Raw genomic sequence first — 24453 nt, 5'->3', positions numbered from 1 at the left:
TCGAGGTCCACTTGTTTGTTATTTGGGTGTTTCCACACATTCACTCTCTCCTTACTGGTTGCATTCTGCTTAAAATGAGAAAACTCATATAGGAAAAGACAAGAGGACCTTGATGTCATTGATTTTTTGGGGGGGTGAGTTTGGGTTCCAAAGTCAGCACGATGACTATGGAGTTCCACACTCCTATATCATTTAACTCACCGGGCAAAAAAACACCTGGATGGCGAGGTGGTTGCCAGTGTTGAGCTGCCAACCAAGAAGAACTGTGTTTAACTAAATACACCACTTTAGATAAGTGGGAGGGGCTAAAATCAGTGATGACTTCTTTAACATTATTGCTTCTTAAATCTCTGCAGGGCTGCCACGTCCTTATGGCGGCAGATAATTGCACATTATCCGAAGTGAATGAAGAGGTGAAAAAATGGTGATCACTGATCAAATCAAAAGGATGTGATCTACTCTGCCTTTGCTCGTCAACGTTGTAAAATGTGAGACAGCTGTGTGTCGTTATCGTCTCAAACACCTCGTTCACAACCAGATGTGTCACAGCAAAGACACCTTCAGAGGAGTCAACGTGAAATTGATCTTCACATCCCCCATCAATACACACACAGCACAGCGTTGTGTGTGGTACCTGACAGAAGCACCAAGTTAGTTTCCATTAAGACCACCAATGAAACATCTTCAGCATTACTTTATTGTTGCCTATAATTGAAGACATATGTCTATTTTTTATTTTTTTATTTTTAGAATTCAAGCTTGCAATTCATTTGAATCCATGAAAGTCTGAAATCATGCACATCCATCTTGTCAAGTTACTAACTAAAGACGATAAAGGGGGGCAGTTCATGCGAAAGGCACTGACATGCTGCAACAGCAGCCATCTTTATCAGCGGCGGACGACATCTTGACATGGAAAAAGAAACAAAGAACATGCTCAAGGCTTTTTGTCAAGTGGATAAGCTATTTTCTGTTCTTGACCCCCAGCTTGCTTCAGACCTTAGATGGACATTGCAGTGAAACATGACATGCTACACGCTGACAACAAGAGCGCCTCCAACAGAGCCTCCAACTGTTGGCTTTGGCAAAAAAGAAAAGAAAAAAGAACTACACTGGTCAACCCTTCAGTTAGTATTGTCTTTTGCAGACAATACTAATAATAATAATAACAATAATAATAATAATAATAATAATAATAATAATAATAATAATAATAATGCCATGTAGAAGTGAACAGTAATAGTAATGACCCTCACCTGATAATTGGCCATCTCAATCAGCTGCTCCATGTCTTTATCCGGATGCCTCTGCTTGAGATCCTTCAGGGTCCTGGCCATGTCTCGTCGGGCCTCGTCCTCCTCGTCCTTGGGCCCGCCTTCCTCCATCATCCCTCCGTCCATCCCACTGTGACAGTTCAACACCATCTGCCCGTCCAGCTCCAGCATGTCCATCTTGGTGAAGCCGCCCGGGCCGAGTGCGCCTCCTCCTCCGTCCATCCCTCCCATCCCGCCGTCTGCGCACCCCTCCGTCTCAATGATGATGCCGCGGTTCTTGTCGGCGCGGTAGCGTTTGCGGACGTACTTGTAGAAGAGGAGGCGCCTGTCGGCCACCCAGGCCTGGACCACGCACAGCGGGAAGAAGAGGAAGGTCAGCACTGCCTCCCACACCTGGTGGAAAGTGGGGGAAAAAAGAGAGCAGAGTCACATCTTTCATCCATCTTCCCATTTCTGTCCAAAAAGCACTCTTGCTTTTTATCAGCGTCCTCACCGCCACCTCTCCGGGGGAAAACACGCTCAGAATCAGGTAAAGCCAAATGTAGGCGAAGATGCTCCAGGCCGCCGTGACGAAGAACACCCGCAGGTGTTTGATTTTCCGCGTCTCGCCGTCGGGCACCACGTAAACGCACAGGGCAATGATGACAAACATGTTGAAGGCGGCGCTGCCCACGATGGTGCTGGGACCCAGAGAGCCGGCCTCGAAGCCGTGGCCGCACACCTGTGAGGGGGAGCACAATCAGATTTCCCCTCATCCCAGCACATTCCTCCTCATGAGTTAATCTGATGTGTAACCGCCAGGCTCATATCCTGGCTCACCTCAATAACAGACAGCAGGATCTCAGGGGCACTGGAACCCAGAGCCATTAGAGTGAGATTGGACACGGTCTCATTCCAGATCCGGACTGTGGCTGTCGTGGTCTCGCCGTTCGGCCTTTTTATAGTAATCTCCTTTTCCTGGGAGGTTATGACCTGAAAGGGAGAAGATGTGATTAAGTAAAAAGAAGGAGGCAGCAAGGAAAGGATATATAAAAAAAAAAGTACAAGAACCAGAAAGTTAACTGTGAAGTCTTATTATCATTACTATTATTATTATTATTATAGTCAGTAGCAGCAGTAGCATTAAAAAGTTAAAAAGAAGAAAAAGAAAAGAGGAACTATAACTATAATAAGAAGAATTCAATTCAATTCTTTCAGCGAAACTTACTATAGTAAAAAAAGTAGTACATAATTTTTCATAAGTGAAGAATTAATTAAATTTAGGCTGAATCTAAGTAAAAGAAGCTTCCAGAAACAGTTCCTCGCTATTTAAGACAAAGACTTTGATCAGAATAAGATTATTATGTTATATTTATTATCCTATTATTGTGCGTAATAATATGCCTCTGGAAAGGACCAATGACCAGGTTCCCTCACCTCACCTCTTGTGATGCACAAGGTCACCATACAATCCAAAACATAATGAAATGGTGCAACAATACAAACACTCACTGGTAAAAAGCTAAGAGACGTCTCCTACCTCAATAGATGACATGAAGCGGTCTGCGATGATGCTCATGCCCAGGAACATGTAGACGAGCGCTACAAAGTAAACGATAGCCCGGGCCACTTTGTCCCCTACAGAGGGGTTCTGGGGGTTCCACACAGGCAGGACCACTCCTAAAAGGACAAAAAAAATGACTAACTGAATAAATGCAAACTTGGAGTCGGTGATTCTAAAAGAAAATGTGCAGAATGACCTCCCCACTACCTCCCTCCCTAATCTGTTGAGATTTATTGTGTATCTCACGGGCAGGACAGAGTGAATGGAATTATAATAAGTGAGGGACTTTTTGTCCTATTAAAACGTATTGAAATGGATCAATGTGCGCCACTTTCAGGACAGTAAACTGGCACAATGAGCTAATAACTCACTGGTGGTGTACTTTCTCTCGGGGGCATTGAAACAGTGTCGCCTTTATAAGCCGCAACTTTCCTGATTTATGAATTCAAACTGACAGTGTTCAGCTGAGTGGTGCATTAGCACCTGGCAACTGCTGGATAAAGGTCTTTGCTCCTTAAGCGCTAAATTATCCTTCAAAATATACAGCAAAAATGCTTTAAGAAAATAGTAACAGGACCGCAACACAATAAAAAGAACTGCTAAATATTTAGAATCATTCCACAACACAGAGTATTGCCATAAATGACTTGATAAAAAGTTGGGTTTGTTTGAAATAGCATTCTTAGATAATGCAACCAGACTTTGGATTTAGCCTAAAAGTGAAGGAAATATTATTATGTACAATGTTGACGATGAATGAGGGGTTTTAGAAAACATTTATGAAATGTGTGTTGGACTCAGTTGTGACTGAGATTTTCGAGATCAAAGGCTTTATGTGTGTTGTAAATGGTAAATGGACTGCACTTATATAGCTCTTTCAAGCACCTTCACGGTACCCCAAAGCGCTTTACAATGGCCTCTCATTCACCCATGCACACACACATTCAAACACCAATGGGTGGCTGCTGCCATGCAAGGCGCTGCCAGCTCCATTGGGAGTAATTAGGGGTACAAGCAGAACCATACAGGTGGCTTAACCCCTCCAGCCCCTACTTTCACCATTTCAACATGCTGAATCTGACACAAGATGTACGTACAGCTCTCTGTCCATAATGTTAATTCCTCCCCCCCAAAAAATGTAGCAACTACAGCTTCCTAATGGACAAGACTGACCCACCTTCCTGGCAGGGGTCCCCACTGGCAGAGCAGTTTTTAGTGGATGATTCTGCGTCGGCGGACACGGGACATGACAGGAGGAGAACGCAGGAGGCGAGGAAGACGAGCAGGGGTGAGGAGAAGAGAGAGGGAAGGAGGGAGGTGAGGCGGGATGGATGCAGAGCCATGGCTGCTGGAGCCATTTCTGCTGAAGCTGTCAGGACCTCACTGGACTCTACTGAGTTCTACTGGTGGGGGGCAGAGCGTTGAATAATGTCCAAATCCTAGAACAGAGAAGAAGAACAGAGAACAAAGATTGGTCAGGATAGTGAAGACACATGTAGCATGTAGATGAGTTAGCATGGTGAACTAATGCCACAGGTTTGGTTGGATGTCTGTCAATCTGTGGCTGGAACTAAAATTATTGTTATGTATGTTGTTTTTTTTTCACCTGCAGACATGCAAGATTGAGATGAACCAAGTCTGTAGGTTAGTAGAGCGGTTAGTTGCTCCACTCGCACTGGAGAGCCAAAGGAAGCAGCTTTGGGCATTAAATTGTTAATGATCCCATGATTAAAACTGCATTCGATATTATATATTATTTAAGATTTTCTAACATGACTGCTTATTTTGCTTGTACAAATTTAGACGAGTGCTAAAACACACAATTCTGGAAATCAGCACTTAATGTGATGTCACAAAGGGCGCTGTGACCTCATTGACACCTGTCCTTGGTTGGTGACAACAGGCCCAACCTGGTGTTTATTGTGGAAAGTACAGAAAAGCGTCAGGAGGTAAAGCTAATGTTCGATGACAGCGGAACCCGAGGGAGGAAGAGAAGAAGCAGGTGACAGCTGAACACGGCAGCCCTCCTGGGAGACAGATAGGCCCTGAAATTCATTTCCAAGATAAAACAGAATCTAAATTTGAATCTGATGTTGGTTTTGATAAAGAGCGTGCCAACGATAATAACCCATTTGAGCCCAAAAAGCCTCACTTTAAACACAGGAAACCCTGAGAGGCAAAAGCTCGCGGCCTAATTGGCTGACATTTTCTCTCACTGTATAATGTTTAGAAGTTACTGAATAGCGAAGGCCAAAATATTCAAACTCTGACGACTGTGAAGCCAGGCATCCCCTTGTGAGCGCAGTCAGCACGCTCGCCGGCATATATTAACATTTAATAAGGGGACAGCGCCGGTTCTCCGGTGAACCCTATCATTCCCACGTGGACAAAATGGCCTTGGATCAAATCTTTCATGTGAGTCTTTGCATACATCAGTGCTAATCACCGCATGTGTACGCGGGCAGCTGTAAACGCTGGTACTTTGGTGCAGATGTCGCGCCGCACACTGTGTACACTGTTAAGCCGCAAACACTGGCCGAGCCCGAGAACAAGCAGTTCCGCGTCAGTGGCACAGCAGCAATATGTTTTTCAGTGACAAGCGAGCGGAGAGGCTTTTTTTCTTTTTCCTGGCTGGACCGGAGTTCATACGGCGAGTGGAAATGGACAAAAAGGGGGAGTCGGAGCAGCATGATTGCCGGAGGAGTTCAGGGGCCGAGCAGGTGCAAACAGGCGGCCTGCGGACGGACAGGAAGCACTGGGTGCGAGGTCGACGCACGCGTGTAGACGGAGCCCAAATGCTGAGAGACAAACAGGAAGGTGCTGACCTTGTAGTTGTTCTGGTTAAGGCCTTTACACACCATACATACACAACACCAAAACACACACACACACAAGTGCATGCACACTGCGGGTAAGTCAGCCGAGGGCCAACCTTGTTGACTGTCTTCACACATGCAAAAGCGCACTTGTGCACACACAAACACACACACACACGTGCGCACGCACACAAACAGTTAGTCATCTGTCATGACATTAGCAGGGAGTTGCTGACCCTGTCTTCATCTATCTTCCAGGGTCCCGCTGCTCCGACAACAACCTGTCACTTCAATACTCCACTCACTCCTCTCCTCTGCCGTCTCCCCTCGCCACTGCCTTCTCTCACTCCCAGAGACCCCCATTGCCCCCACCCCTCCCTCTGCTCCCCCACACCCTGTTTTCTTTCCTTCCCCCTCGCCTGTCAGAAGTGGGTCGTCAACGTTCGCCCAGTGATTTTAGAGCGCTGTTGAGGTTGTTTTTTTTTTTTGCTTCCATTGACGCGTGCCAGTTGTGATGCCTGCATATTTTTTTTTTTTATTATTTTGAAAGAAAATTGGCAAATTGGTTTAGAAAACCATTCAGAAGGGCCCAGGGGGAAATTAATCAGGATGCATTCGTTTCTAATTGCTCCCTAAATTAATTTGGCACACTTAATTTACTTGAGGGCACAAAATTAGTGTTATTAGTAAGTATTACAGGCTTGAAGTTTGGAATCAAATGCAGTGACACTCTTAGAGGTGCTGGAAGAATCAGGATTGACCTTAACATTGTCAGTGAACAACCCAGAAATGAGAAATGAGCACCTGTGCTTTGCTGATATCTCTGCCAGGTCCTCATAGGCTGCTTGGCCGCAACCTTGTTTTGCCCAAATTGTGGCTGGGGCATCAAAGCTTCAGTTTTAGCATGACGCTAAAGCCATGTATACTCTGTGGTTTGTTTATGAGTTTCTGATATTTGTGAGACTGGCGGTCAGGAAGAAGAATAAAGGACTGATCATTGTTATAATATGGGAGAAATGTACTGATGAAGTCTTCAGATTAAACATTCACTTCTCAAAGAATCACTTCTTCATTTCCACACTCCTCACTCGGGTTCTGATGATGTGGTGTGATGACTTGTGGGCTCCTCTCTTGTTTTACCTCTTTCATTCAAACCTTTTCTCACACTCACCCCATCTCCTGCACCTCCCTCTCAGCCACACTGACAGCTTCGCTCTTGCTCTGCCCACGTTGCTCAGTGTGTCAGCGTAAGCTAATGTCCTGTCCTCCTCTCGCTCGCCGCCTACGCACAATTTCACGTCTTCGGCGCCTCTCCACCCCCCACCCCCACCCCCATCCGAGCCACCTTTCACACCTTTCATTCCTCCAACCGCGTCGTCTGTTTTATGCCACCCTCAGGTGTAAACAAATCAGACGAAACTTCTAGTTCACAGTATGGATTATGTTAGCAAGGGAGTAAATACGAATAGCGGAACTCAAGGAAGAGTGGGTGGAGGATTTTTTTTTTTCCTTTCTTGTCAACATTTGCTTCAAACTGAATGAATGTAAGGAAAGAAAAATGGCTATGTTGCAGTGGTCTGTGCATACAATGATTCATGATGATTGTAGTGAATGGAGGTTTATGAGCAGCAGGGACTTTGCAAGGAGACCAGAGCGAGATGATGGTAACCAGGGGCCTTCCCGATGGTGCAAAGGTCGACACTCTACATTAATTAACATGTTATGTGCAGTATGTTAGTTAAGTGCTTGGCTGCCAGAGTCACACTGACGGTACCTATGGCAATCCCTTTAGTCTCTCCCTACGTTCCTTCATTGTCATGGTCTGTGGTTTGCAAGGTGTGTCAGCAGCCCCATCCTGCTGTCAACACGGCCCTTTGTTACAAAATACCAAAGCCCTTTGATTCAGAGTGGAACCCAGGCCAGTTGAGTCCTCAAGATCTGAGTGTGAGGTTTAAAATCTCAGTGATGCAGTTACAGACACACAATAAAGAGCGGCGCTCAGTAGACGGATATGACGCGTATTTACTTATCGTTGTTGTCGATAAACCCAAAGGCCTGATGCCAAACAAAGAGTGTTGACTTTTAGCCTTTGTGCTTGCTTAAGTGTGTGTATGTGTGCGTCTGTGTGTGTGTGCGTGCGCTTCTTACATGGTAAAGGAGCGCCCTCAGAGGATATGAATCATCCCAGAGGATCACACACATGGCACCCGTGCACACGCGCTCACACACTGACATATTCTGAGCTGACGGTCATGAATCTGCTGGTGAGTGCACGAGGGCCAACCAAACACACACACACACACACACACACACACACACACACACACACACACACACACACAAGCTGTGCACTTCACTGACACACTTGCAAAACACGTGCAAAATAAGAAACCTTAATTCCGCGTATTAGACCAACAGGTGTTTGGTGTTTTTATTGGCCGGTCTCTGTGCTCTGTGAAGCGGGTACTCGTTAACGAGGCTGATGAATTGATGCGTGGATGATGCATGTTTTGCAGCCCCTTTAAAGGTGAAGGCTGAATGATATTGATCTAACAAGTTGCTAATGAGCAAGATGAAGAAGGAGAGGAGAGGAGGAGAGGGGATATTCTCCATGATGCTCTGTGTTGATCGTTAAAGGAGGCATCTGGATTTATCTCGCACAACAAACAGAGGCTTTATTTTACGTAATCCAGCCTTTTGCTTTATTCCAGTGCCATATCTGGGCTACATTGAGCTGCTGCCAATACAAATACAGTACGTGTGCTGCTTTTGCACATTTGACAGATTCAGCTGGTGAGACAGCATAAAGAATATTAATGCGAGCTATTGCAATTTTATTCATTTTTTATTCAGAACTCAAATTGTATGTGGCTAAATCATAAGGGTACCAATGACCTAGTTTTATTATCTATCTATCTATCGTCTAATAGTCAACCCACTATATGTTGGGGATATTTGCCTTTCAGATGCAATTTCAGTATTTCAGTATAACCTTTACAGGTAAATTTAGTTTGACCTTCACATTTGCATGCACATCCAACCTTTCTGTGATCACCGGGAGCAACTAATGATTCAGACTGAGTATTGGAGAAGGGGTAGGATCAAATAAGCTTATGCTTCTTTCTGCTCCTTTTCAGATACGTAGTCTTTTTCTTGCTCCTTTTAATATTGATTTATTTCTGGCTTTTATTTTGTATTCTGTCATATCCAAAGCCCCTGAATCAAGGCAGATCAGTGGTCCGACAGTGTGTCTGATTATCCTGCTTGGTTCTGCTGGACTTTCCTACTTTTCTCACCTGCAGTGCTGGAGTGTGACTGAGGCAGGACTGAACTTTGACTGGTGGAGAAATGAGTCAGACCAGTATTCAATCTACTAATCACCCTCCATATATCCAGCCACACACTTCACTCCAGTGCTGGATAATTCTGTCTTATCGTGTAGAGCCGCTTGTCAGGACTTTTAAGTGTTTTTTCCCCAAAGGGACCATTTTGCTGCACTTTCTAGATTTTTTTATGGCAGTTTTTATTCTGGGTTTTTTTTGGTTCAGTGTCTCGCTCCTTGCAGGGTCTGGCTCCTGCCACCCAGTCAAGATATCTTTTGTTTGAGTTCGCTTTTTGGAGTTCTTTTGGAGTTGTTTGTTCTTGGTTTTTGAGAACAAATCTTTTGTTGTATTCTCTAAGTTTCCAGGCTGCAAGGAATTAAATGCTTCAGTACCTGCTGCAAAAAAAACATGCAAAACATCTCTGACAAGGTGATGTTGTACTATATGCAACACTGTTGTTGGCTTTTGTTTTTAGTCATTTTTTTGCAATGTAGTTACGCATTACAGCGCGAGTAAAGCAGCAACATGAAACAGCTAACAACGGGGCCAACGGGGTGCAACCAAAGCGGATGGAGAAACTTTACATCCTGCACAGCATGTGCCAGAGGGCCTGGATGTTCTTCAGGAGCAGATGAAGAAAGACAACGCACATATTCCCAGCCAACATAGAACACGTCACACGGACACGCTCACACACATGTGCACGGTACATACACACGCGTGCAGCGGACGCGGGCTTCAGTGTTTATCAAGAGCAGTAAGAGCGTCGAGCAGGGTTGTTGATTCGGATCTCATCAGCGGTGCTTGACTGCGCCGCCTCCCTCTGTAGCACGGGTCAACACACACACACACGTTGAGCGCATAGGGGCTATCTTGTCTCAGGGTTAAATGACATTTGATTCATCGCAGCCTCACAGACTTGGTGAACGTGGCTGCTCTCATTTGTCCGTTGAGCCATTGTTTCACCCCCTATAAAAAAGAAAAAGGCACATGGTCTAATATGAGTTGTCAAGAGATAAATAAAGATGAGGGAGCAGGTCACATGACTCTGTTCTCGCGCAAATCACCTGTGACTCGGCAGACAGCCGGAGGAAAGTGTGAGCTATAAAGGCAGTGAGTGTTTAAGGCTAAAGTTGTGCGGTGTCTTTGAAGTGTGTAAATGTTTTCACATTACATCATAACAATTGGTGGACTGAGTCATAAAACCTAAAGGTATGCAGTTATATAACCACATTTTATTGGTCTGATATGCTCACAATGTGACCATTAAAGGGACAAAAAGACAGTCAGGCTCAAAAGAAAAGCAAAAGACTCCATGAAGCTGGCTGAGATTCGCACAAAGCCGTGCGCTGCTGGCGGCCCGCCCTCCTCTGTCTTCCTCAATTTATTCCTCCCAGAATTCGTCTTTTCCTCCCCGCCGCTTAGTTTTAAAGCCTGCTACTACATTAATGTGACAGGTTCATATTTCCCCCTGTGCCTGAAGCTTGCATAGTTTGCTTAATATTATAGTCATTTACATACGTAACTCTGAAATGGAAGGAGTGTCACGCTTAAAAGACAGATCGTGTTTCCATCAAAATTTCCATCAACTTGTTGAACTTGTGATTAGATTCTAAAACACGGGACGAGGTGTTAACATCCTTTGTGCAAACACATGCAAAGTTTATTGGTGAACACTAAAAAACAAAACAAAACTGTTTGAAATTTTGGGATGCATCTTCAGTAGTATTCCTTCAGATCATTGGGTGTTTCGGCCATTTAAAACTATACACCCTCACCAAAGTTGCTAAATTCAGCTTAACTGAGCTCTGTCATTTCACTAAAGATGACTACGTTTTTGAATGTAAAAATAGCTGCACCAGTTGATGATTGGGGATCTGTTTCTATCACTGGACTGGAAGTGTGAAGTGGATTTTGAAAAGTTAAATTGAACAAATGGCTCCAAACAGAGTGATTTAGGTGTGGAGCGACCTGGGGAAGTATAGTATTGCCCCCTCTTCATTTAAATGAGAATTGATCTGACCTCCTCCTGCACACCTTTATTACTGTGATTTATCACATCACTTGTCCTCTCCATCTTCCCTGTTGCCAATCCGTCCCTCAAGTTTGTGACTCCTCCATCTTGGGCCAATCCGATTTGGTCCCTTTGCTTTTTCCTGTAAATTCCTTGTTTCCTCCGTTCGCATTCTTCCTTCCCATCTCGAACATCATCATCAAAGAGTTATTATTTCTCCTCCACGGGGGATTTGGTGTCTTGCCTTACAACTTTAGTGGTTTTGTAAAGTGCACGCGTGACTGATCTTTGTCCACAGCCATGAAAGCTCTAGGCTGGGGGTGACTGGGGGGGGGGGGGGGGGGGGGCTGACGGTCATGGCAGTGGTGGTAGCAGTGGATGGTTGGGGGAGGGGGAGTTTGGCAATGAGGCAGCCAGGCGAACCCAAGAGGGAGCAGCTATGGTGGTGAAAGGAGGGGCTGTTGTAGCGCACAGAGCTGGGAGAGCTCGGTTACGTAGACGGCAGAGAGGGCGAGAGGGAGAAGAGATAAAAAGAAAAGGTGATGAGAAGGAAAAAGCAATGCGAGAGCTGCAAAAACAAGCCCAAAGGCAGCAAGGAGGGGACGCACGCACACATAGAGGCGAAAGATTGGCGGTGTGCGAGCGTGGCGTGTCTCCGGGATTACAGCTATCGAGCGGCTGAAGAGCTGATGAGATGCGTAATTAGGCAGATTTAAGGGCGATAGCGAATGTGCCCCACTGGGCCTTGGATACAGCTGTCCGAGTGCGTTAGCGAGCGCCGCAAAGTGCTGCCCTTCCTCCCCGAATGCGCCGTGCAGATTCGAGATGATGCAGAACGCAGCCCAGTGGAAGAAACAGCAACGGAATCGGAGGGTTGGAGGAGTGGAGGAGTGGTGGAGGAGTGGAGGGGTGGAGGAGGGGAGGACGCAGCCTGGTTGCCCCCTTCAAACCGCGTTAAAAGTGGCAGCAGAGTGCGACGCATGCATCAGTGGTCTTTCCAAAGAGTGCAAAGCGGAGGGCGACTGCGGAGAGGCTGGATGTCCCCCACCGTCCACCCGACCCTCCGCCTGCTGCTGCTCGCACTGCATCATCGCCACAAGTTGCAAAAACCAACCGGCTGATGCTGGTGATCATTTCAAAGAGGCTAATACAGATCTGCTCTCTTCATCTTCCTGCCTTGTGAGAGGTTTGCGAACGCACCTTGAACGGCAGAGCTGGGGAAAGGTGTGAGCAAGGGGGCGGTTTGCAGAGCAGAGCAGCAGCAGCAGCAGCAGCAGGGGTGGCGGCACTGATTTTATTTCCCACCTCCGATAGATGGCATCAATCCTCCCGGAGCAGGCGGGAGCACGAGCTGCGAACATTAGCCGCTGATAAAGACGTTAAGCGCGTGCCAGCAGTGTGTGTCCGCGGACGCCTGCGTGGTCAGTCGCACATGAATCACAAAGAATGTCTCAGGCCAAACTACACTGCCACGGGTTGCAAGTCATCAAACTCAATAAATAAAGCCATCTGGAACGTCCACCATGAGTCATGTGTTTATCGGCTAAATACATCACTGTATATACTGTATATGCCATGATACGAGACATGCTAAACACACATACACACACGCAGCGCTGAATAACGTATAGATGTCAGATTTAGTCATATGACGCACACAAAGTCGGATGAAGCCCACTGCAAAGGTCACGAGGGTTAAGACTGAGCGGTAGAGGCAGACACACACGCACACACACATAGCCTGTGTGTAATCCTGCAGCCTTGATGGCAACTCGCCTCTCTGACTTTTCCTATGTTCCCATTTAAATGTTGCCTCTTCTCTGCCCAAGAGAGCCTCCCACTCTCTCTTTAAACCACTGCTCTCCCTCTCTCACTCTCTCTGTCTCTCTCTCTCTTGCCAGGCAGCTGGATGGACGTGTGTCTCGCGACTTCTGAATAATTTGAGGAAGAGGAATTCTCTATAATCTCACAAGAGATTATAGAAGTCGGACTTTTCCGCAGCCCCTTTGACTCCCAGGAGTCTCCTGCGCAAGTATTTCACCGCGGGCTACAAAGCCCGGTGCATCGAGGGTTAAAATGATCAGGCCCGCAGCAATCAAACTTTCCTTCGTCTCTAATTCTATTTCATCCTCCGCGCAAATCTTAAGCCTCAGAAAAGTATGGAAATATTGGCCCACAGCCAAATATCTTTTCCTTTTATGAGTGTTTTCTGTCGCGTCCTCAGCCTGCTGCACTCGCATGTGGAGGTATGTGTGGGCGGCAGGGCTAGACAGGGTTAAGAGAGTTTTAATGGGCCGTGGCATTAAAACAATAGCGAATGAGGAGGCTTGCTGTGCACGTTCGAACATCTTTCTTAAGATGCAGCACTCTGGCGGAGGCTTAAGTGGCCGGGGGCTTGGAAATCACACTAAAGTGTGGAGGTGTAAATGTGTTTGTTTGAATATTTATCTCAGTCTGATTTCTGACTGGAGGAGTGATTGCAGAGTGTGTGTGAGTGTGCGTGTGTGTGCGCCTGTGTGTGTGTCTTCAATCAAGTTCAGATGGAGAGGAGAGGGCTGAGTGTTATGTGTAAAAGAGTGGGATTAAAGTTTCTTCTATATGATTTCTGGATGCAAATTCAGAGGAACAAAAAGAAAGAAGACTGAATGTATGGATTGATCTGGCTTGGAGCCAGTTTTTTCATCATTTTTGCCATCATACTTTCCCAGAAGGGATAAAAGTTGCAGTCTTTTATTGTTCAATACAATGGTTTTACATTACCCTGATAACGTGTCCCTGCTGCTCTCCTCCGTCAGGCTGGAGATCGACTGCGTGTGATGAAATTTTAAGTGTTCATTTGAAAGCCACTAAGTTGTTACTAAGTTAATACATGTCCAATACTTGAAGGTCCAGTATAATTTCAATTTTAGATTTTTATGTCACATCCAGGACTTGAGTGGAGCAGGCCTGAACAATTAACTTTCCTAAAAACAGCAGATTGGGTCCCGTGTTGAAAGCCTCATGTAGATAGAATTTGTTGTGCCTTTCACATTTTCAGTGGGAAAAAACAAAGTGGCCATGAGAGGGCAGGACAAAGACCTGGTTCAAAGTGCCGCCACTAACCTGGGGCGGTATCAGGGCTCTTTGTTACATCACAAAGGGTTGACTTTGAGAAACGATGGTTTAAGCACACACTTTCGAAGTGGTGAACCCAGCATTAGAAGTAAAGGATGCTGTCTGCGAGAATTCAGACAAACAAGGAACTGTTTTGATATACGACCTTAAAGTGAAGTAAATGATCTAACGAACTCCAGCATCGTGCTAGAAAGACTGCGGTGAAGGTTAAAAAAATAAATAATAAAAAAAAAATGTGAGCACAGCCTCTCTTCTGGGTTTCGCTCTGGATAAATGATGCAACTCTCCTTTGCCTTCCAACTTCCTCAGCCACATCTCCGCATGTCTGAACTCTGCTTTTCCTCTTCCACCTCCCGCTGTTCTCCTTTCCTCACACTTTGTCGCATTGTTTTTCGCGCACACTCAGTTTGTTCCCCGAATTCCCCCCACACTCTCACTTTAAATGTCTCCGTCGCCCAACCGCGCCGCCGAGTCGCTCGGTGTCAGAACCTCTTCCATTCTCTCTGTTTCTCCTCTGACTCGGTGCCTTATATCCAATCCTCTCTGGCTCCCCACCATCACTCCTTCACAAGGCCCTCTCTCGTGTGACAAATAACAGCAATCTTAATAGAAAAAAGGCTAAAGGAAATCCCTCTGTCACTGAGAGCTTAGAGGAAAAAGAAGAAAGTCTGGGCTGTGTGTGTGTGTGTGTGTGTGTGTGTGTGTGTGTGTGTGTGTGTGTGTGTGTGTGTGTGTGTGTGTGTGTGTGACAAGAGAAAAGTTGATAGAACAGAGAAAGAAAGGAAGAAAGCAAACACAGGGACAATAATTAAAAGCTGCATTAATCCTTCCTTATCTTGCTCCTCCTTCGGTGCGTTCACACACAAGCGCACCTATCAGTGCACGTGCACGGGCGCTCGCTTCTCTTTTTTTTTCATGTCACTCACTCAGCAACGCACAATTTTCTGCTCCTTCTGCACGAGTCCCCTCCGTCCCGTCTGTCGTTATCTCTTTACACACTCACACACTCCCTGCATGCTACGCAGCACCGATTGCATTGGTATGTCATTAGTCACTGTTGCAACGGCACAGGGCCAATCATGTTCTTTAAGCTGGCCATTCTTCACACTTTGTCACTTCTGCTCATCACTGCTCTGCTTCTATAAATATAAACTCTAACTAGTTTCCTGTGTTCAACCAACCAACCAATGTCCCTCCTCAAAAAACCATTGCAAAATGGTTTTATTCTTGCTTGTGTTTTTTTTGTTTATCATTATACTGTAAGACAGAGACTCAGGCATCCTGAAACAAAAGAGGCTAACCACAGCAAAACCTATGCTTTTGAATTAAAATAGGATGACGCGATAATAGATTTGAATGTTCTTCAAATCATTTTGCAATTGTTATCGGGATATTTTAAAAATCCAAAGACTTGTTGGGGAAAAACTAGAGTCAGGTTTCAGTAAACAATTGAACTTCGGACATTACAATATATGAGATGAAGTGTATTAGTGTCTGCAAATTGTGTTTAGTCCGCCTGTACTGACTATGCCATGTGCTGGTGACTTTTTTTTTTTCTACACACTGGAGAACCAAAACTGCTTCTCCACATCTGATTTAAAACTTGCAAGAGCATCAGCAATTTAATAAAACTTGTTCTCCTTCACCACTTTTTCTTCTCTTTAACTTGATCCGGATGAGAAAGTGCAGTGCAAAGACTGATGGATGCGCAAAAAGGATAAATATGGACCACAAATAGGACGACTGCCTTTTGCCTCAATAACCTACAGTGTCACAACACACTGTGATACTGCAGAGTTGACAGAACTGTTACACCCACATAATATACCTGTGTGCATTCAGCGTTACTCTAATGTTATCTGGAAGGAGTTTGGCTTGCTATGTACTTGACGTTGCGAGAGTGGGATCAGGACTTTCTTCAGCAAGCGTTGCAACCTGACCTCCAGACCTCTAGTACCAAGATGAAACAAGGTGACAACACTGCAGTTTTCCAGCATGTGGAATAGTCACACAGCATCCTACTACTACTATTACCACTGCTTGTACAGCAACAACAAGAGACTGGGCCAAGGATGGAGCTGCGCCTTGACAGTGTGAAAGTGTGCAAGGGTGCGTGTCTTGTTTTTCAGAGACGACATTAATTAAAACAACTAGATAAATTAGTTTTTCCCACAAAAATATCAGGGTTGAGAAGGCACACTAACAAGCTGAAGCAAATCACCGCACACATATTGGATTGGAGGAATACCAATAATGTGGCCCTATATGCAAAAGGGTAACACTGTAAAGGTTTCTTCTGTGGTCAAATAGCATGACTTGGGAAGTTGTGAAGCCTTTAAATGCAGGTTCACCAACAGATTTAACAGATTAGTCGTCTCCTTGCAGCCTCGTCTTGAAAACTGTGCTCTATTCTCAATCCCTCATAGACAGAACAACACAAAGACAAAAACAGGGTTATTGTTCAGCGCCACTAAAAACGATGCTGAACAAGAACATAAAGGAGGGCTGGTGGGGTTTTTTTTGTTGTTCTTGTTGTCTGTGTCTTTTTTAAATACAGCTAGGCCGTGGAATGGTGGGATGTCAGAGTGGGCCTCAGCTGTCGCAAACATGGCTAGCACACAATGGGAAATGGTTGGAAAGAACTATTACTGTCATTATGAGGGAGAAGAATAGTTGGCGTCTCTGCCAGGAAAATAAGCTGCTGGCTGACTATGGCTGCAGCAGACACACACATACACACCAGACACACACACTTGAGGTTACAGCTCATCTCACAGGTGCAAACAATGACAGTAAAATGCAAATGCATGTGGATAGACCTTTACTGTCAGTGTCCTAATGACTGGGACACTTAGGCGATGAGGTTGGCAAGACATTTAACAGGTGCAATTAGCACAGTGGCAGCGCTGCATCGGCTTAGCAGCAGATGTCCAAGGCCGGAGAGTCACATCCAGTTGGAGAACAGACTGTGAGGGCCAAGAGAGGATGGGGACAAAGGCAGAGGAAAGGCATCGATAAAATGAGGAGGCAAGAAACACAAGGGAAGGAAGGAGGGAAATCTTTTTGCAGGCTTGGCGGCGAATCAATTCATGGCATCACCAGGAGCAAGGCCATGGTGGCCTGGCAATCAACAGCTGAATGGATGTCATTATCTCAAGGACACACACACACACACACACACGCACACGCTGTTGCAGCAACGTTAGAGGCATTATAATACAATGCTGTCTCAATGAGATGTTTTTGCCTTCAATTCAAATGTCCAGCTTTTCCCCTCCGAGCATGTTCATGTCAGCAGCTTCACATCTGCAGTCTCCCCGTCACAATATCTTTACTGACAATCCAGCCAGCTCAGTGGGACCGTAACCACGTGACTTGTGTAAGCATTGATTGCCGACTGGCGCCGGACTTGGAATTAAGACTGACGCTTTGCAATTTTGCACATGCTGAAAGACGCTCCTCTGTTCCTTGTTTACACACCCAAAATGAAATAGTGAAGACTGACAAATTATTTCAGGGTTTTTTTTAGCCGTTTGTTTGTACCATCCATCTCGCCAGAGCAGCACATGATGCAAATGTGCTACACTATTGTTACTTCAATTGCATGGTGCCAGTTTCATTTTCTGTCATCTTCTTACTGGCTAGTTAATTTTATCAGGTCCTGCATTTAAATTAAGTTTTATTTTTTTGTCAATTTTTTGTCATGCAAAACGAATTTGGTTTAATTACAAAGTGAGCTTAATAGAAATGTTGAATTTTGTATTCACCTTTCACCTTGGATTGCAGAAGTGCAATCTTGGAGATTTGTGGTTAATTTCATTAAAACTCAAAAAGAGGGTCAGGTTCTTTTTTCAAATTTGTATTTTTTGGGGGGATTTGTTTTTGTTAGAATTTCAGGTCGGACACAGCTCATCATGGCTGCTTCCTTCTAGACATAAATAAAGACTATCAACAAAAACTGTATATTACACCGTTACAATTTGTCGATTTGAGGTCTGACTGATCACATGTTGCAACGCTGTTTTGCTGTGCAAACCAACCCCATTGTGAATTGCTCAATTCTAACTGGCAACTGGTAACAATGCTAATGATAAGCGTGGCTCAACTGCAACATACAATAAACTAGAAATGTCATAGATTCTACGGTAGAGGCTCCGGCCACTTCTACGGCACACTTGTATTTAAGAATTCCTTAACATGGATGAGTCATATGGATGTGGGGAACCAATTTATCTGTTCACCCAACGCTAAGCTGTTAGTTCTCATAGAAAAGAGCAGAAACAGAAGTGGGATTGCTCGACGCATGACAGCCTTGTGACAGCCGGCGTTGAAATTCCTAGTCTTGACAGCAAAGATTAAAAATGTTTAAAGCTGTCTATAAAAAGTATAGAATAGCGGCAGAGCTACGGATGGTAACGATTAGCCCTGTTCTTGTAACGCACTGAAGCCTGAACACGCTGAATGTTGCGTCACACTTGCAGCTACATAGCCGGCCGCTCTATTCTGTGAATCCTCTGTAAAGCACTTCTGAAACGGAAGCCCCAGCTCTTGATATTTCCACTGTGGGGAGAGAAGTTAGGGGGGCATGACTGGCTATTTTCCAGCCATTTGGTGCAAAGCCCCTGCGGGCTCGCAGCGAGGGCTGAGCGTGAGCCCGAATCAGCTGTGGCACAACGGCGAGGGTTTGTGCATCATGGGCCAGCTCTGATGAGTCTGACCTTGCCTTTGAAGGTCCGTCTTGGGCACTGGCTTGAGGATGTTTGCCCGAGTTCAACAAGTTAATCAGCCCCTGGCTCGTTAGAGATAAATTCTCCTCATCAACGGGAGCCACAATCGATAGGTGACGATTGGAGGACAGGTAGAGGAAAGAAGTAGCGGAGGAAGGAGCAGGATGCGAGCAAAGTCAGGAGCTGGAAGGAGTGGACGGCCTGACTAATATGGATGATGTGAGGCTTCAACCTTCAGGAGGTATTAAATCACTTTACACACACACACACACACACACACAACTCCAACTATAGGGGAGATGACATAGACGCACAGCATCATCGTGATTCACCTATAAGCCTCTGTTGAGAGGCTTATATGTGCTTCGGTGAGCTCGCACAAAATCCTCAAAATACTACATCCACAGAGTGGCATGGAGCACGCAATGCCATGCTGCGCTTGAATAGCAACACTGTGATTAAAACGGCATTGTTGACGCAGAGCAAAATCCAGCCAACAGACAGGGCAGGCGCTATGGAAGAGTCCATCGCAACAACAATTTGTGGAGCGTTACCGGTGAGGAGGCAGGGATCAATTTCAGCAGCAGTTAAACAGGCGGGTGGTTCAGGCCCTGGCCTCCATTGTGGCTCCATTAGCTCTGTCTGGAAAAGTGGGGGGAGTGGAGGAGTGGGCAATTTTGCCCAATTTGTCTGCCCTCTAATGCATTCGTTTCTGGCGAGCGTGGGACGTTTAATTTGAAAATGCTCTCCATCTCAGATTGCTCATTATACCGTGAAAAAGCGGCGCTGGTCGATGACAACCGTACCGTATGAAGTCGGGCTGGATCACCACAACTGGCTGAGAGAACATCAACCTATTAGGAAAATACTCCCCAGATGTATGACTTAAAGTACCAATAAGCATCAATATTAACAGATCAGTATCAGCGGTTATCAACTACAGAGAAAGAAATGAAGAACAGGCTAACGGGTTCACAAGTCCTGATTCCAAAGGACACAGAATTAAAGTTTGAGGGAAGTAACGAGATCTCACCTCTTCTTTGGAGTATGAGATGCAAATGAGGTGAGAGGTAGCGCACACGGGTGTTCAGAGCTAGCTGTGACATCCGTGGAATCCAAGGGAACGCAAACTTTTGTCACCATGTAATTGATGCTACTGTATATGCAGAAAATGAGGACGCAAATCAGCCGGTGAGTTCTTTAACAGCGTGTGAGTGAGTCTAAGTTTGTGCAGCACATAAAGAAAAATTGACCATGTTGTAAATGTAGGTTCTAAATAGTTTATTAGACAGTAATAATATTTTAATGATCATAATATTTTATAGTTATAGCTGCGGGAATATATTTATAATAATGATAAAATGACCCACAATGCTGCTGACTATGAAAGTTTTAAAGGTCCCATAAGTTACAAAACTACTCCTGACCGCCCAATGTCAACGTTCTCTTTCGCTTGTGGCACTTTTCCAAATGGAACTGGTCATTTGTGATGTCACAAAGGGCATTGGATAATCATCAAAAGCAGCTGCTTCACTTGCTGCTTGAAGGGTTTGAAGGTCACTTGAAGGGCAACAGAAACAGGGCAAACAGTCACGCATGGACTCAGTCGTCTGCTCCGTATCTTTCTCGTGACCTGGCTTGAAAAATTAACGAACCTCAATCAGCTGCCATTTGATTGAAAGGACTTTCTAATTACCCTGAACCTGCAGTTCCTTTACCTTTATCGCACGATGTGCGGTGGAGCCGGATGAAACCGTCTGCTTTCTTGACGGGGAGCAGCTGATGACCCCCGGGGGTCAAACCATCGGTTACGTCCTGCCACAACGCCGGCAGGAGAGACCGTAGAGAAATCTAGAGACCCACCTCTCCTGCGTGAGAACAGGGAACGGCTCATTCTCTTGCGAGCGCGCAAACGTCAGCGCAGAATTAAAATGTCTCACAAAAGAAAAGAGTTTGGCGTTGGACACATGACAGCGCACAGACTAATTGTCCAGGATGTAGGTGGGAGCGCAGAAACCCACCTCGTTCTTGTAACGATAATGGCTCCTCGCTGTTGGCTGTTAATTACTGCCGCTGCCCGCGGAAGGCGCCGTGTGTGTGGGTGTGTGTGGGTGTGTGTGTGTGTGTGTGCGTGCGTGTGTGTGCGTGTGTGTGTGCGTGGCCGCCTTCATTATGCTGAGCATGCTTGATTGTGTGCAGCCATGGGTGAAACCAGGCCTCGGCTGTGGAGAGAGGCGAAGAGGAGAGAAGAGGAGAGAAGGAGGCAACAAAGTTGGACAGAGACCTCGACAAGCAGGTGTGGCCCGGCCCCCCTGAGTCACCCTGACCTCACGACTGGACTGCCAGCGCAGGCAGGCACACACACACACACACACACACACACACACACATACACACATACACACACACACACACACACAGGCAGAGGATGTAGCTGGTGTCAGAACAGTGGACTTCAGTGGTCTGTGTCTGACACTACCATCTGCTTCCGCGCCATGGACCTGCACACCACACACACACACACACACACACACACACACACACACACACACACACACACACACACACACACACACACACACACACACACACACACACATGCGCATCCACTTAAGAATAAAAATTTTACAAGTTCCCAAAATAAATCACCTCAAACACGGCCTTCAACATGCAAAGTAGGGAGAAAGAAACCCTGGCGTTCCATTGACAATAGCTGCGACGTCTGACAGGGACCACGCCAGTGCAAACACAACACCGTGCTCATGTCCCCCGCGCCTGAATAATTTATTCACGTTCACATAAATTTAGAAAATATCCAGGCTGAAATCAATTAAGAAGCGGATGTCCTTCCCTCACACGTCTCCTCAACAAAAGGCTTTTTCCCCCTTCCGTAATATATGAGTCCCCCGAGCTCTCGACCAAGCCTTGCATTATATTAACGCTGAAATATTAAATAGTGGCATTTGAAGTTGGGTAAACATCCAGCGCCGCACTTCCCCAAGTCACATTCAATTAATTAGGCCGCGGCAATACGAACGTGGCCCTCTTTGATTTGCGGCAGAGTTTTTCCTCCGACGCAACACGCTAACGACGCGGTTCTTGCTAGCATAAGCACTACTGTACCTGGCACGGCAAAATGACCTCGTGCAACGCAGAGGATTGTTTTTTTTCCCAACGGAAGAAGTTACTTTTTTAAAAACCGAATACGTCAAAATGTTCACATTGTGCGACGCTGCCCCAGGACGGCATCCATGTCGGGGGAGTTGAATGAGAAGTTCAAATAAAGTGGGAGTGACGGCGAGGCCGCTCAAAGGTGGTCTTGAAAGACAAACAAGTCGTGAATCCTCGGGGAATAGCTTTGCTTGCTCAGATCAGAGAGTTTGTGTGAGGATTACAGCCGGCATCGACTAACTGCTGTGCCTCGCTGCCAATCATCTCTTGGTCGGCTCCACGTCTCACGAGTCTTGTGAGTGTGCGCCGCTCTCCTGGGGAGCGCACAGAGCTGCGACGAAAATCAATGGTTTGTAAATAGCTCATATTCTCAGCAGTTATTATTGACCGCCGAATGAAGTGCTAGAAATCCAATAACAAATAGCCACATTTGGGACGGCGCGCAAGAAAAAAAAAACTTTGTACAAACAACAGGTCTGACTCAGATGTTTCAGTGCAACAGTTAATCTGTGGTTTGCGAATACCCGTTCAAAAGCCTCGAGTTTGGTCTCAGTCAGCACCATTTTGAGTTTCTGCTTCGTTTTGAACCCAGAAGGTTGCATATTTGGATGTTTAAGTGGCACCGAAGGTTAACAAGAAGCCACCACCCTCCACTTTTTTGGCCAGTGTCACTTGAAATTGGACCAAATCGAACAAAATGAAAATTAAGATTATTAATTAACATGAATTAATTTTTTTTTTTACTGTCAATTTACAGAAAAATGAACTCCTTTTCAAATATGAATTCAGTGATAGTTCACTGACAGCCAGTTATTTCTTCAGCAACCTTTTTTCGTAACTGGAAGTTCATGTCCATCTCTATATACAGTCTCTCCAATCGTCTTAGAGACTATAGAAATAGAGATTTTCTGAGAATGACAGTATGACATAGACATACAGTCATCCCTTCATCTCAGGGGCAAGAATAGCAAGGTTACTTGGTTTCATCGTCTCTGCACTTGGTTTGGCACTTTTGGCCTCGGCGACGCGAATGACTCAGTCTTCCATCCTGGTCAGACAAAATGACCCTCTACAGTATTTATTTCTCATTTCTCAGTGTCTGTCTTTATTTGTCTTTCTATGTGGCCATGCGATGAAGCAGCGACTTGTCCAGGGTGGCAGATCCCTCCTACCCTGAGTGCAGGAGGACGCGGGTTATGGAAAATAGATGATTCTCATTGTCTCCACCACTCTGTTCCAGCTTCCCCTCTTCTTAGATTGCCACTCTCATGGGTGTGAGGGTTTTAATATGCAAACTCTCACTGTCCAGCTGAGCACTCACCTCTCATTGGTTGTTGAAGCATTTCTCTCTTTCAAACCTTTACTCATTTCTTTGTCCTCCTAACTTTTTCTAATGGTAATCTTCGTGTCTTTTCATCCCTTGTTGTTAACCGCCCCGTGCAGATTGTGAAATCCCTCGAGCCACTGTGATCTGTGATTGCGAGCTGTATACGTAACACTGACCTGAGTTGACGTTTGTTCCTCTGCGCCAACCACACTCAATCTAAAATGACCTTACGCAAAGACCATGCTTAGAATCCCTGTTAATCCGCATTATTGTATACAATTTTCTTTATGAATGTAAGGGCTGCCACGTTGGGTTCACCTGACAGGGTTGCTACAATGTTCTAATTGGTTTTAATCTCGTCCTGTGTTTTCATACTCTGTCATACATCTTTTATAACCTCTGTGCATCTGCTCTCTGCTTGGCTTCAGCCTCTCAGCTCTTATACTTGGCTGCTTTTTCACCCCCCCCCCCCCCCCCCCCGCTTCCCCCCAGCCTACACATAGTACCTCAGATCCAACGCCTTCAGCCTCATCCAGCATCCCTTTCTACACGGCATCCATCTTCCTAGCCTTCCCCCAGTTTTCACGCTCTGCAGTTCTCATTTCTGTTTCTTTTCCTGTGACACCTCCATCTTTCAAGTTCGATGTCATTTTCTACTTTCACTTGTCTTCCCTTATTTATTATTTCCCTCTTGCACACACACAACATTTTTTTTTTTTTTTCAATTTCCCCAAGCTGTGGCTCCATTGATTTGTACAACACCAGCTGCAATAAAGCATCACTGTCTGCGCGCATCAGCATCTCTGGAGCATATGGCTACAAATGAGACAGTGGGTAAGTGGAAATAAGCAAAACTAATTGTGTTAACAGTGGAAACAGTCGCGTGCCAAATGAATTTGAAGAAAGCAAGGGGTACATGGCATGTACAAGTCTTAATGGGATTTTGAGAGACATTAAGGAGCATCAAAGAAAATGAATCTGAAAACAATGACAGAAGCAAAAATGTCACAAAGGGAAAAAAGGAGGAATTAATGAGACAATAGTGAGACATTTTTAATTAGTCTGCCCAATCCATGTGTAAAGGACTTCATTTGAATCACGCCCGTCCCAACCCCCAAAACAGCCTCATGTATTCACTATTGAT

General features: G+C 45.5%; 1 protein-coding gene across 2 annotated transcripts in view; it reads right to left on the bottom strand.

The window, feature by feature from the left end:
* Positions 1–24453, bottom strand: part of slc8a4b (solute carrier family 8 member 4b) — a 79472-nt gene that overhangs the window by 36084 nt on the left and 18935 nt on the right. For both annotated transcript variants that reach the window (XM_076034136.1, XM_076034137.1), the window contains exons 2-6: positions 3995–4256; positions 2794–2933; positions 2094–2246; positions 1768–1995; positions 1257–1667 (exon numbers count right to left, since the gene is read on the bottom strand). In XM_076034136.1, the coding sequence (XP_075890251.1) occupies positions 1257–1667; positions 1768–1995; positions 2094–2246; positions 2794–2933; positions 3995–4175 (1113 nt within the window). In that variant the 5' untranslated portion in view covers positions 4176–4256. The remainder of the gene's footprint in view (positions 1–1256; positions 1668–1767; positions 1996–2093; positions 2247–2793; positions 2934–3994; positions 4257–24453) is intronic.

This window comes from Nelusetta ayraudi, unplaced genomic scaffold, assembly GCF_046127955.1.
Source record: "Nelusetta ayraudi isolate G7.1 ecotype Tasmania unplaced genomic scaffold, CSIRO-AGI_Nayr_v1 ptg000042l, whole genome shotgun sequence".
NCBI lineage: Eukaryota > Metazoa > Chordata > Actinopteri > Tetraodontiformes > Monacanthidae > Nelusetta > Nelusetta ayraudi.
This window is presented reverse-complemented; position numbering and strand designations above follow the sequence as displayed.